The sequence below is a fragment of the Gracilinanus agilis genome, chromosome 3 (assembly GCF_016433145.1).
Source record: "Gracilinanus agilis isolate LMUSP501 chromosome 3, AgileGrace, whole genome shotgun sequence".
NCBI classification, from domain to species: Eukaryota; Metazoa; Chordata; class Mammalia; order Didelphimorphia; family Didelphidae; genus Gracilinanus; species Gracilinanus agilis.
This window is the reverse complement of record NC_058132.1, coordinates 2,738,708-2,752,798: the sequence shown is the minus strand read 5'-3', so window position 1 is coordinate 2,752,798 and position 14,091 is coordinate 2,738,708. Positions and strand designations below refer to the sequence as shown.

The window sequence follows — 14,091 nt, the reverse complement described above, 5'->3', positions numbered from 1 at the left end:
CCTACCACTCTCAGCCTCATTGTAATCTGCTGGTGTAGTTTTGGGGAAATGGGGTCCATATCAGGAATATGAAACAACTTGTTTTGATGGAAACTTGGGGCTTCCAGGCACAGGAAGCTTAGCTCAGATTTGACTCCATCTTACAGGCTTGTCAGAGGAGTCCACCATGTTATCTTCCTCAGAGTTTGCATTGAAAAACTTGGCAGGGGGCAGCTGGGTAGCTCAGTGGATTGAGAGTCAGGCCTAGAGACCAGAGGTCCTCGGTTCAAATCTGGTTTCAGTCACTTCCAAGCTGTGTGACCCTGGGCAAGTCACTTGACCCCCATTGCCCACCCTTACCACTCTTCCACCTGTAAGACAATACACCAAACATTAAGGTTTAAAAAAAAAAAAAAGAAAAAAGAAAAACTTGGCAAGGAAACCTGGTTCCCAGGAAGTCACGCTGGCTTTAATTAAAGGTAGGGATCTCCCACCATAGAACATCTAGAGGAGCCAAAGGGGAAACTTCAATTTGCAGCAGAAGAGCCAGAGTGGATTTGGACAAGAATGAGTATTACTGCTTGTCCTAGAGTAGTGATGGGCAAACTTTTTAAAGAGGGGGCCAAAGGAAAGTAAATTCTCATCTGTCAGTCTGTTTCTAAAGCAACTCTTTCACAGTTTCATTATATTGTATCCTGCTCATTGTATTGAACAGATTAGAAATAATGTTGCCTAGCAGGATAGAACATTTCAGGGGGCCACATTGGGCCAGGGGGCAATAGTTTGCCCATCACTGTCCTAGAGGATATGTTCCATTCAAACGCAGCCAAGTCAGATTGACCAGATGTACTTAAGAAGCTGTTCAGGCTACTCCAGTGATCTTTCTGGAATCCTTAGGATAAATGATCTACATTCTTCCAGAAAGATATGGAAAACACTTCAGCCTTTTCTAATTTGATTCATTGCCCCCTTGGGATGTGTCACCAGTATGACACAAACAATCCTTCAATTTTGAAAAGGGCCTTTATGGAAACATGGATGTGCATATAGAAACCAGTGGCAGTAATTTGATAGTTTTAAACATAGGAAACATGGCAGCCATTGAAAAGACCCAGACTTGCTTTACCTTGTCTATATTATCCAGAGACATAAATGTTGATAGCTCCTTGTCCTACCTTATGCAGTATGTCCCCGAGTTGTTGGAATTGCATGACTCTTAATAATATTAAATCTTTAGGCCAAACTTTACCCAGAGTAGAGAAAAATGCTGCTGGCTTTTCTAAACATGGATGCCCATCTCTGCCACCTTTTTTTGAAAAGAAATACAAAAGTAGCTGTTAAACCTTCTCCGCTACTTAAATCATATAGCAAAAGGAATAAATGAAAACTTTACTTTCATTTGAGTCCTATAAAATGAAGCAAATGCTATAGAAATGGTACAATTTACTTACCAGTTTCTTATAGGAACTGGACAAAACTCATTGAGCAGCACAAGTTTGTTTACATATTACCTTGATATTTCAGGTAATTCTCATTTTTTGTAAAAAAGAAATTCCTTTATTCCTACAGGTTTTTGGTTTTGTTTTATTGAAATCCTTTATTACAATTCAAAAATAGGTTCAAGGTAAATTAATTTCATCAGATACTTAGAAATATATGAAAAAAATTATGAACTGTTTTGTTGGTTCCAATTTTTAGTTAATAGGAATCCAAATTAGTTGAGTTTCATGAAATTTTTGAACACGTAAACTTGTAAAATTGATTTTTATTACTCTTTAACGTTTTTATCCCTCTTTATGTAAAATTCCATCTGAAATAAATATATATGAAAATTTTGTAAACATATATGAAAATATATGTATACAGTTTTAGAATTGTTTTTACCAGTGTTGAGGGCATATGCTAAACTCCAAACATGGGTAATCAATTATGAATCTGGAGTGGCATGCTTCCAATATACACTGTACATTCCATTAACTTCAACCCAAAAAAAGTGTACTGCACCTTCAGTTCATTGTCTTTTGGCTATTCCAAAAGCAGAGACCGACTTTTTGGTGGGTTGTGCCTCTGTGAACAAAATGTGTTTACTCAGAGAAACTGGTCTTGATTTACACATGTGGTCACAAATTCTAATTTAACATATCTAAGATTGAGACTTCTCAAGAAAAAATTGGAGCTGTGATAAGGGGATTAATATCCCAAAAGAGTTCACTCTAGAGATGAACAGAATCACTCACTGAGGGGTCAAGACAGGGAAGGGAAAACATGGCCAGTGGAGGAAGAATAGCCTAAGAGAGACTGACAGATTGTAAGCAGATGAAGGAAATGGTAGATCAGTGAATGAAAATGGAAATGGAAAAAGCACATATAGATGATGGCCTGGGATAACCATCTAACCAGATAATCAAACTGGAATGAAGGCCATGAGAACTGAGATCAAAATGGGAGTGTTACAAATAACTTCAGAGGGAACTGCTTTAATGCAAACCTAGCAAACAAAATTAGTGGTCATACGACCCCCTCCAGAATAGTCCCAGAGCCTGCATGGAATTCTAGAGCAAGGTCCATACTAAAAAAAAAAGGAAACAAGCCTTTGAACTATCAGGACCAGAATAGATCAAGGGGTTTTCACTAATTTTATAAGAAAATTAAGTGGTTAGTTACTTCTCTCCTGGGCATAATGGGGGCAAATGGGAATGTCTATGGAATGTCCACAGAAAATTCCAATATTGGATTGGATCAATTTAAGATTTTAAGGGGTTTGACTCAATACAAGGGTTATAAAAGTGAGATTGTTTATAAAAGATCAACACTTAGGCTGGTAGAGCAGACAATTCTTTACTTCCTTCCTACATTTCCCACTTTCAGTATCTCTACCTTGTTGTAAATAAAAGCTGCTAATATTAATTTTTGACTTAAAGGGTAATATTTTTATAAATGGCAACTACAATCTCACTTTTTAAACTCATATTGAGTCAAACCTAATTTTAAATCTAATATTCTAAATTATAAGGTAAGGGATTAAAAAACATTATTTAAATTTTAAAAAGTCACTTTGGAATTAGTGATTGGACTTTTGTGTGAAAGCCATTCCATATTCATTGTATGCATGACTTTTCTCCAGTGTGGATTCTCACATGGGGAATAAAATGTATACATTGTGTGCAACCCTTTCAACACTTTTTACGTTTATAAGGCTTCTCTCCTGTGTGAGTTTTCTCATGATCCCTAAGACTAAGGATACTTCTAAAAGTCTTTCCGCATTGGTTACACTCATAAGATTTCTTTTCAGTGTGGATTCTCTGGTGTTGCCTGAGATAGGAGCTACTTCTAAAAGCCTTTCCACATTGATTACATTCATAAGATTTCTCTCCTGTATGAACTTTCTCATGATACCTAAGACTAGGGTTGTTTCTGAAAGACTTTCCACATTGATTACATTTATAAGGTTTCAGCCCAGTGTGGATTCTCTGGTGTCTACTAAAATCACCACTGCTTCTAAAAGCTTTGCCACATTGATTACATTCATAAGGTTTCTCTCCAGTGTGGGTTCTCTGATGTACTGCAAGATTGACACTTTGTCTGAAAGCCTTTCCACAGTGTTTACATTCATAAGGTTTCTCTCCTGTATGGATTTTCTCATGATACTTAAGACCAGAAATGCTTCTGAAAGCCTTTCCACAATGATTACATTCATAAGGTTTCTCTCCAGAGTGGATTCTCTGATGTACAGCAAGATTGCCCCTCACTGTGAAAGCCTTTCCACAGTGTTTACATTCATAAGGTTTCTCTTCATTGTGGATTCTCTGATGATTCCAAAGACTAGAGTTGCATCTGAAAGTCTTTCCACATTGATTACATACACAAGGTTTCTCTCCAGTGTGGATTCTCTGATGTACAGCAAGATGGCCACTCCGTGTGAAAGCCTTTCCACACTGTTTACATGCATAAGATTTCTCTCCTGTATGAATTTTCTCATGATACCTGAGACCAGGAATGCTGCTGAAAGCCTTTCCACATTGATTACATTCATAAAGTTTCTCTCTATTGTGGGTTCTCTGATGGTCCATAAGATGTGACAAGTTGCTAAAGGCCATTCCACATTCCTTACATTTATGAGGATCATCACTAGTACAAATCTCTGGGTGTTTAAGAAGGTCTGAGTCCCAACCAAAGGGATTCCTACTCTGATCATACACATTAGATTTCTTTCCACTATGAAACTGAGGATGGTCAGTAAGAGATGAATGATCAGTGCAGGTTGTTCCACACTTATTACATTCAGGAGCTTCCTTCCTGGTATGAAGTATCTTTAGATCAGTGAACTTTGGCTTTGGGGTCATCTTCCCATTTTCATTACATATATAGAGAATTCCTCCAGTATGACTTTTCTGATGCTGAATGAGCTCTGAACTGGGGCTGAAGATCATCTCATAGTGAGTACATTGATAGGCTTCTATTTGGGGAGGTTTCTCATGGGACTCAATAAGCTCTAGCTGTTCACTGGAAGATTCTCTATATTTGGCATACTGTGAACAGTCCTTCCCTGGGGCCATTTTCTTACACTGAATCAGAAATGAATATTGCCTGACACTCTTTCTATCTTCATCAAATTCATAGTAACTCTTTGGATATCTCTCTTCCTTGATATCAGAGTCACGCTGTTCTCTCAAACTGAAGTCACAAGGAGCATGATCTATGGATCTTTCCTGGTGAGATTCTCCTGCAAAAATGCTCAACTTTGCACCCGTCTTCTTCACTTTAAACTTGATCTCTGCAATGGAAGGAAATAGAAACATATACACAGAGGCTCATATCCACATGCCTATAAGTATAGCCTCTTCCCTCCACTGAAAAGAAAGTGAACCCATGTATGATCTAGCTATGCAGTAACAAAAAGGCTTGACAATCAAATGGATAGTGAAGGGTTTCAGTTATAATGAATCATGAAGGTGTTAAAGATATATTCAAAAGTAGACTAATGAGGAACATGCTCATAGACCAAACTTATGGATGTTTCTAATATTTCACATGATTGATTTCTGAATCCTAAAAATGGATGTGGCTTAAATTTTGTTGATCTGAAAAGCCAAACCTCTGCTGTTATCTCTTGTGTTTAAGCTGACAGACAAGTTTTAGGGTCTTTTGAAATGTCAAAGATTTATACGTGCTTCCCCAAGATAAGGCTGGTGCCAGCATCCCAGAAAGGAGAAGGGTTCTGTCCAGGATACCTGGCAATCTATTGGGTTATCATCTATTCCTTTGACTTTGTCATGTACTATAATGAAATAAAAGGCAATATTGATATGTGGGGAGGAATAAATGGGGATATATATGGGGATAGCTGAGTTAAGGGATGAGTGGGGAATATAGAAAGGGATAAACAGGGAGTATGGGAAGGGCTGCTCAAACAGGCTAGTCACTGAGGCTAGAGACGGAGGATAGGTACTGGGAGAAATAGGCTGGGTCCTTCAGGCAGGTGGCTGACTCTGTGATTCCAGAAGAACTGAGTCAGCCAGAAGTAATATGGGTCTGGCTGAAAGGTTTTGTTGTTAATTTCTCAGGTCCCTTGAGGGAGGAGACAAGAGGCTCCTCTCTGCCAGAGAAACTGAAATCTCCAGGAAGTCTCCTCTGGTTACTTCCTGCCCAAAATGGATGCTCAGGATTGCCCTCAAAAAATAAAATTAAAGTTATTCCTTCCCTCTTAGCCTTTGCCCTAATATCAAGTATAATGAATTCACCAGAGGTTTTTGTGTAGATATCAAAGGGGATTTATTAATTTCAGGGGTAAGTAGAGGGAAAAAGGCTTTGAGGGTTTGTAACTGCTGCTAGGGAGAAAGCTGGTGCCAGGGGAAGGGACACAGGAGAGGGTCAGACTGAGAGAGGCCAGCTCTCATAGTCAGGGAAGGTTTCATTGCCCTGAGGTAAAAGTATTTTATCAGATCACTGGATAAGGGGATGGCTTGATTTATTTTGTCCTTCCTGCCTAAAGAAGCTAAAACCAAGATGTCTAACCACCAAACCACCCCTCCTCCCAGGGCCCAATGGGGAAATCCAGGGAAAATAGCAGGATGTAATGGAGAGGTCAGGGAGAGGTCTAGAAAGAACAGACCAGGTCCCAAAATGACCCAGAGGAAAAAAGCCTTTCAGTTGGAACTCCAGGGCTATTTATAGCCTAGCTCTAAGAGTTTTCCAGTGAGCCCAGCCCCCAAGCTGGTTCAACATTTTAAACCTTTCTAACTAACAAGCTGTTAAGAGTTGGTTTCCAAAAGCAAGGGCTTTTGCTGCCACCCTGCATTACAGTATCTGTTAAAAAGTTTGATGTACGCTCAGACACTTCCCAGCTGTGTGACCCTGGGCAAGTCACTTGACCCCCATTGCCCACCCTTACCACTCTTCCACCTAGGAGTCAATGCACAATAGTTAAGGGTTTAAAAAATGTAAAAAAAAAAAAAAAATTTGATGTATGGACTGTGTCACTGACGCTCTGTCATCCCACCCCGCCTGGTGCAACTATCCTTAATAAACAGATCAGCTCCCTCATACACTCTCTCTGACCATCTGAGGAGGAGTTAAAAGGCAGAAATGATACTGATACCTGTGCCTTTTTGTGTGTCCTTCCTCTCTATGTCTTTTCTTTGTGAACCTCTAACCCTTCCACCCATATCCCCACAGCCCTAGGCTTCTCTTTTGAAATGCTCAGACTCAGGCAAGAAGATCTAGGAGCAGCAGAACTGCTACAGACAGAATAATCATTTGAAATGCCATTGGCTCATCTCCAAAGGATGATTTACTCAGCAAAGACCTTCTCACCAAATCACACTGGATCCTCACCACACTTCTGTCACACAGGCAGGCACAGCATCCTTATTAAGCTTCACAACTGGGACATGAATGCCTGCAACTGAGACTAGAATCGACACCCAGTGACTTCCTGGGCTCTGTCCTGTAATCCAGGATTTCTTACATTTGCAATATTACCTTAGGCAATTCTGTCAGTTAGCAAAATGGAACTCTGGCCTGGCAGGAGCCATCCTAAGAGCTGACAGTTGGGCTGTGACTATATAAAGCCCTGAAAACCCAACCTTGGGTTCTGATTTCCTTGACCTCACCCAGACACCCAGCTACCCCTGATTTCCCTTTGGGTACCCAGGAGGTTGAAGGGGAGGTTGGGTTGTGGAATGTGGGCAAGACTTAGGTTAGAGTAGCCCAGTGGTTAGGGACATCCCTAAAACAACTTATCAACTTCATTTGTTTAGCTGGATGATCAAATAACATCAGGCCAGTGTCAAGTTATCTCTGGATGAGGGCTGGTTCCCTCAGCCTGACCTTACCTTCTAGGTCCACTGCCAACACTTGCCAGTTGCCTCTAGCAACAGCTTCATAAGACCTGAAACCCATTTACCTCGGTTTCCTGTTTAAAATAAATCCCTTAGCCTAAATCTGTGAGTTTGTGTATATCCTTCATCATTACCTAGGCTAAAGAGACTGAGGAGAGGAGAAAATATTAATAAGTTGAGGTTACTGAGTAGTGGAAGCTAAGTATGCAGCTTATATATGTGCATAATGTAACCAGGAATCTGAGTCCCATTTCCTCCTGGGTTCTGCTCTCACCCAAAAGGAAGGCAGTTACTTCAGCAGGGAGAAGCCACCCACTCATCTTCTTACAGGAGCCTACAGCTAGCAGTGGAGATTGACTGGGCACCACAATGGAAGCTGCTTGTCATTGATAACATCTAGCTCCAAATTCCCTGCTGGTCTAGTTACTGGCTCCCAGGCCCCTGGTGACTCACATTTACCATCAGCATCATATTATCCATACATTATCTCCCATTACAGTCCCAGCACTAGATAGCCTTTCCTCATTCAGCTCTCAATCCTTCTTTAAGCACCTCCTGATGATTCGGCTTTTTGCCTTTGTCAGGCTCAGGGCAACATCTTGCTTTTCTGTACTTATCCATTTCTCTGCACTCTCAGAGGGTCATTCTTTTGAAATCTACAATTTTATACGTTAAGAGTGAAGTTTACTATTTTCACTTGGNGTCTCAACTATAAAATGGGGATAATAATAGCAATAGTGACTAATTTGCAAGCTTGTTATAAAGGGCAAGTGAAGAAATAATTGTAAAGAAAGCTCTTAACAGGATGCTTGGTATAATCGAGGTATACAACCTTATTTCTTTCTCTTCCTTTTCCTACATCCCTTCTGGAATTTGGAGGAAACTGGAAGGCAAAACAAGGACATTCTTTCTCTAATAGGCCTCTGGAAGTAAGAGTAGGAGCAGCAGGTCACAAATGACGCTCATTAATGAAAAGAATGTTTGAAAGGTCAGACTCATCTAAAAGAAGAATGGGTAGCCCTAGGAGTCAGTGGTTCCCTTTACTGTCTATCTGGAAGGAAAAGCTGTTCGAGTCATTTTCAGAGACGTTGTAGACAAAATTTACATCCACATAGACATTAGACAAAATAACGTCTGAGATTAATTCACTGTCTGAGAATCTCTATCACTGTTTAGAACTTTGACCCGAAGATACCTAGAATCAGAAGGAGATACTTTTCAGGAACAGGAGCAACAAAGAACACTCTTAGCTTCCTCTCCCAAAATGCCAAGATGTTCTGTGAGAAAACCTCATAGGAAGAGGACCTTGTCTGTTGGACACAGAAGACCAGCACTTGGCCTGTAGAAGAATTCATAAATGCCTGAAACCTGGTATACTTGGGAAGGAACAAAGACACTCCTGGTGACAAGAGAGTCAGAGGTATCAAGGAAGTGGTCCTTACCCAGGAAGAGAGAGTTCTGAGCATTCTCCAGCATGACCTCCATATACAGCTTTTTCTGAGAATGGTCCAAGAGGCGCCACTCCTTCTGAGTGAAGTCCACGGCCACATCCTTGAATGTCACCAAATCCTAAAACATCAAAAATGGTAGGCTGTAGAGATCAAGAAAACTTCAAAATTCATCTGGGCCAAATATGCTAACCCTCATCAACTCAAGAGGATGAAAGTGAAACTCAAAAGGGATTTTTCCAAAGCCCATTCAATTAGGCGAATCAGAGTTAACATTTCAAATCAGTGTCATATGAAACCTCTGTAGAGAATGTTGAGAAAAGCAGCTATTTTCTGGTGGAAGAAAGTGGGGAAGATTTTTTCTGTGAATTGGTTCTACCTATGGAATCACAGAGAAAGTAGGTGTTGTACCTTTGAGGTATGGGGTCTATGGAGGAGAAAGAGAGGGTATTATGAAATGTCTTCCTTTTCAGAACTGTCATAAGTGATGATATGTTGGAGGAAATAATACAGAGAGTTTGTGAGAAAGAAGCTAAAAAGGCCTACGTATGCTGGTGTGAAAATTAAAATATCCAATAATCTAAGTATTATATTTATGAAGTTTATTAATACTAACTTGAAGCAAAGAAAAATAAAAGGCTAAGGTAAACAGGCAGCTCACCCCTCCCCAACCTGGAGAGAAAAGAGAGAGGGTAAGGTGGAGTAACCCACAACCATATACAAACAATGTAAGGTTGCACATTCACCAAAGTGTTTCACAGAAGATTAAATGAAACATAACTTGAAATCTGTACTCTTTCTCTCAACAAAGTTGTGGCTTCTTTTTGGATTAAAAAAAAAAAAAAGGAAATTAGGAAGGTTTAATACAAAATAAGGCAGAGAAAATTAGAAGGAAAGCAGGAATCTGGGCCAAATTGATAAGAAATGACTCATTCTCTACATGATAGATGGGCAAAGGATATGAATCATTAGTTTTCCAAAGAAATCAAAGCTCTCAATAGTCACATGAAAAGAAAGATCTTAAATCATTCATTATAAAAATTAAACTTAAGACAATTCTGAGGGACTACTTGATACCTATCAGATTGAGTAATGTGATAGAAAAGGAAAATGAGAAATGATGGAAGGGATGTGAAAAAATTGGGCCACTAATTCATACTTCTGAACCGGCCCAATCTTAATCCTTAATTCAGAGAAACACTTCGGACCTATGCCCAAAAGAGAATAAAACTCCACATACTCTTTGATCCAGTAATACCACCACTAGGTCTGGCTCTGAAGGTGATAAAAGAAAAAGAAAAAGGATCTATTTGTAAAAACATAATTATTCTAGTAGGTATTGGGGGGTGGGGGTGGGCCAAAAGAATTGGACATTGAGGTGTCTCATTAATTGGAAAATGGCTGAACAAGATCTGGTATATGGTTGTACTAGAATACTACTGTGATATAAGAAATGAGAGGGATAATTGCAGAACAATCTGGGAAGAATTATATGAAGTGATACAAAATGAAGTAAGCAACACCAGGAGAATAGTGTCTCAGTTACATCAATAATATAACAATGATCAACAGTGAAAAATTTAGCTCCTTTGAGCCAGTCAATGATCCACAGTGTCAGAGGACTCATGATGAAAAAAGCCATTCACCACCAAAAAGAAAAATGATATATTGTGAGCACAGACAGAAGCATTATTTTAAATGTTAAAAAGTGACAAAGACAGTGTGATAAGCAAAATCAGTAATAAATGAATCTCCTGGGCAGAATGATTTATCCATCAAGTACTGTGTGCCAGACGAATGATGATTATGAGCAGCCCTCCTTGGCTTGGTAAAAGACATGAAATACAAGGGATACCAATGTTCATGCATTAAAAGGAAACAGTGAACCCCTTATAAACAGAACAGGGATGTTAGCTCAAGAAGGTACTGGACACAAAGAGCAAGGCAAAGAGCTAATATGGGAAGGTTAAGATCCAAACAAACACATACAAAATTTCAAAAAAATGGGAATTGATCTCAGGTGAAAGAAGAACTTAAAAAGGAATTGAAAGATCAAATAAGACAGGTGGAATAAAAACAGGAAAAAGAGACAAAAGTAATGAAAAAGAAAATAACAGCTTAAAAACCAAAATTGGTCAACTGGAAAAAACAGACAAAAAAAATCCAGTGAAGAAAAGAGTTACAAGAAAAATAGAATGGACCAAATAGAAGAAGTGGTCAAAAAGTCATAGAAGAAATTCATTTTTTAAAAAATAGAAGTGGGCAAAGAGAAGCTAATGATTTCACCATCCATGAAGAAACAATAAAACAAAATCAAAAGAATAAAAAACAGAAGAAAATATGAAACTTATCATAGAAAACACAACTGGCCTGGAAAAAAGACCTATGAAAGACTATTTAAGATTTGTAGGAACAATTTGTAGTATCAAGTTAAAATCGTGATAAATAAAAAGCCTAGATGGCATATTACAGAAATTATCCAAGAAGACTGCCCTGATATTCTTGAAAAAGAGGGCAAAATTGAAATTGAAAGAATGTACTAATCACTTCTTGCAGTAAATCCCCAAATGACAACTCTCAGGAATGTTATAGCCAAGATGAAGAGTTTCCAGGTCAAGAAGAAAATCCTGGAAGCAGTCAGAAAGAAACAATTCCAAGATCATGGAGCCCCACTCAGGCTTACACAGGACCTGGCAGCCTTCCACACTGAAGGTCCAGAAGGTTTGGAATATGATATTGCAAAAGCCAAGTGTGTGGGGCGAGATTCAGCATGTAATTCTCAGAGTAGTATTTGGCTTGGAAGTTGAGTTTTCAAGACCCATTACTATGACTATTCCTTAAAATAAAACCGTGTCCCCGCCCAACTATTAAATTTTTAGTTTTTCTGTCCTATTTCCCAAAACCTTAAGTGGAGTTGATCAGACGCCTGGGAAGCCTGCTGGCTCTAGGAAGAGGGGAAAGATAAGCTGAAGCAGGTAGGAACAAGGAGTTCCAAATGTTTCTTAACTATCACAGCCTGAAAATGCTATGATAGTCCCAGGTTTTTGATCATGGGATCTTTAGGGGTATCTAAGATGGAAAATCACATGCTGAAGATTCCGAACATCACAGCACCAACCTCTGTGGGGTGGGACAGAGGAAAGGAGGAGAATCTTGCCTCAGAATTATGATAAAAGGCTGAGCTTGTACACATAAGTACAGAGAACATTGTTGTCCTGAACTAGCAGCTTGTGTGGGCAGAATTCCTTTTCCTTTCTTCCCCTCCCCAGCTTCCCCCCTGTTTGTTCCAAATAAAGTGACAAGTTCTCAGCCAGCATCTTATCTAAGTCTTCTGTCTACAGATTAGAGTGATTTCTGGGGGTGACAGTTCCCTGAAATTCCACTCTACACACAAGGGAACTGGGTTCACAATATGGAATCACCTCCCCAACAAAACTGACTATTGTCTTTCAGGGGAAAGTACAGGGAATTGAAAAAGGAGAAGATTTCCCAGCTTTCCTGAAGAAAAAACCAGATGTAAACAGACCCCCAGTGAGGGCGTGAGTGTTATGGGGGGCGTTGCTCCCCGAATACCTCAGTTCAGGGGTCTTCATACTCTTTATAAGAGCGAGTCCCTGACTCTAGTGTGGTAACCACTCAGGCATTGGGTGGGGGTTTGGGTGGGCCTGAAGACAATAGGGGGGGCCCTGCTAGCACAGAGGACAGGGGGATGTGGGAGATACAGCCTGATGCCAGCGAGGCCCAGCCTGGAGGTGCATCTCCACATCCATTTCCAACTGAAGGCAGATTCAATTGGGACCCTCATCTCAGGGTCTTCCCGCATCTATCAGATGTTCTTGGGTCCAGTCACAAGGCCAGAAAGGAGCAGGGAATCTCCCTGCTTACAGGTCACCTGGGTGGGGGCTCAGTGTCCAGGCCATCTCTGTGCAATGGGGGGGGTCATCTTGGCTCAGCTCTGGATACTCTGCACTCACCTGGGCCTTCGGGCTGGGGCTCCCAGGGGCCATTCCCTCTGGCTCCAGGCCTTGGTGCTCTGCAGGCTGAGCTGGGCAGGGACAGGGATCCTCCAGGGGGAAGAGCTCTTCCTCTCCTCTCCCTGGGCAGGAGGCTGGCTGCAGGGATTGATTGAGGCAGGCTGGCAAAGCCCCTGGCCAGGCCCTCAGGGCAGAGAGTCCAGCCTAGATTGGGAGGGAGAGCACAGGTGGGGTCAGGCAGGGAATGGAGAGGGCCTCCCCCAACCACTCCTCCCTTCCCTCCCCCTCCTACAGCGCCCCAGGAGGCAGAAGGGGCTTTGGGACCCCAGAGGGGAGGAGACCAGTCCAAGGCTGAGGACCCGGAGTCAGAGCTCCCCCTCCCGGCCCTCCTCTGCCCAACTCTCTCACACACACAATCTATTCCTGACTGACTGCTGGATCTGGGGTGGCAGGACCCCTGGGTGCTTACAGGCTGCTCTGGTGCCCTGAGCCCCTCCTTCCCCTTCTCCTCAGGAACTTGGAGCCGGAAGAGAAGGCAACAAAGCAGCGGGGTGTCACCCTCCGGGATCCAAACTGAGCAACTGGGCATGTGCGCCCCCCGGGCGCGGCTGGTCCCGCTTCCCGGCCGGCCCCGGCCCCGCCAGCCCAGCTCCAGAGTGTTCAGACGGACATGCCGGGGGGGCTCCTGCCAAGGCGGCCCGCACAGGCTTCGGCTCTCCCCACTCCCCCCCCCACCTCTGGGGCTCCCCCAGCCTCGCGCTCTCCCTTCTTCCCGGCCCTCTGCCGCCCCTGCAGGACCCCCAGTCACTCCGTCATTACCCCATCCTAGGCCGCTCTGAACGGGAGGCTCGGCGGGGAACAGAGCGGGCCAAACTGCCCGGAATGGAGGCCGCCCGGATAGGCCGGAGGGGCTCCCGGGGCTCCAGCTAGGAGCCGCGGAGCTCTTCACTCCCTATTGGCGGACTGCTCCGAGACAGCGCCCCCACCCACGTGGGCCGCCCGACCACCCGCCCCGCCCCCTCCTCCCCGGGAACCAGGCGGGAAAGGCTGGGAAAGGGGAGCGCGGGCTCTGCTGCCCCCTAGTGAGGAGGAGGTGAAAAGCGGGACTCCGGAGTCCCGGGCCGGGAGGCCTGGCGGCTGCCTGACTAGCTTGGGAATGCAAAGTCTCTTCCTGTCCCCCCTCCCCCAGGTCACTCCTTTGGGGGAGGGGAGAAGCTGGGCGGGGCCAGGCTGGGGAAGTTCCCGAAGCAGAGGCCTGGTAATGAGCTCAGAGGGTCTGCAGGTGGGGACAGGAAGGGCCAGAGGAATGGGTGGATGCCAGGGAGCCTGTCAGCTGACTCTAGCCCCGCC

The 14,091-nt window shown here is 42.7% G+C and overlaps 2 protein-coding genes across 2 annotated transcripts in view; one reads left to right on the top strand and one right to left on the bottom strand.

The window, feature by feature from the left end:
- The window catches only part of LOC123239318 (zinc finger protein 135-like), a gene marked incomplete at its 5' end in the record, with an annotated part of 26,796 nt that extends 13,125 nt beyond the window's left edge, over window positions 1-13,671 (top strand). The window contains one exon of the mRNA XM_044666599.1: window positions 13,255-13,671. Coding sequence (XP_044522534.1) covers window positions 13,255-13,671 — 417 coding nt within the window. The remainder of the gene's footprint in view (window positions 1-13,254) is intronic.
- LOC123239317 (zinc finger protein OZF-like) overlaps window positions 13,668-14,091 on the bottom strand; it is a 16,963-nt gene continuing 16,539 nt past the window's right edge. The window contains exon 5 of the mRNA XM_044666598.1: window positions 13,668-13,820. Within this exon, the coding sequence (XP_044522533.1) occupies window positions 13,668-13,820 (153 nt within the window). The remainder of the gene's footprint in view (window positions 13,821-14,091) is intronic.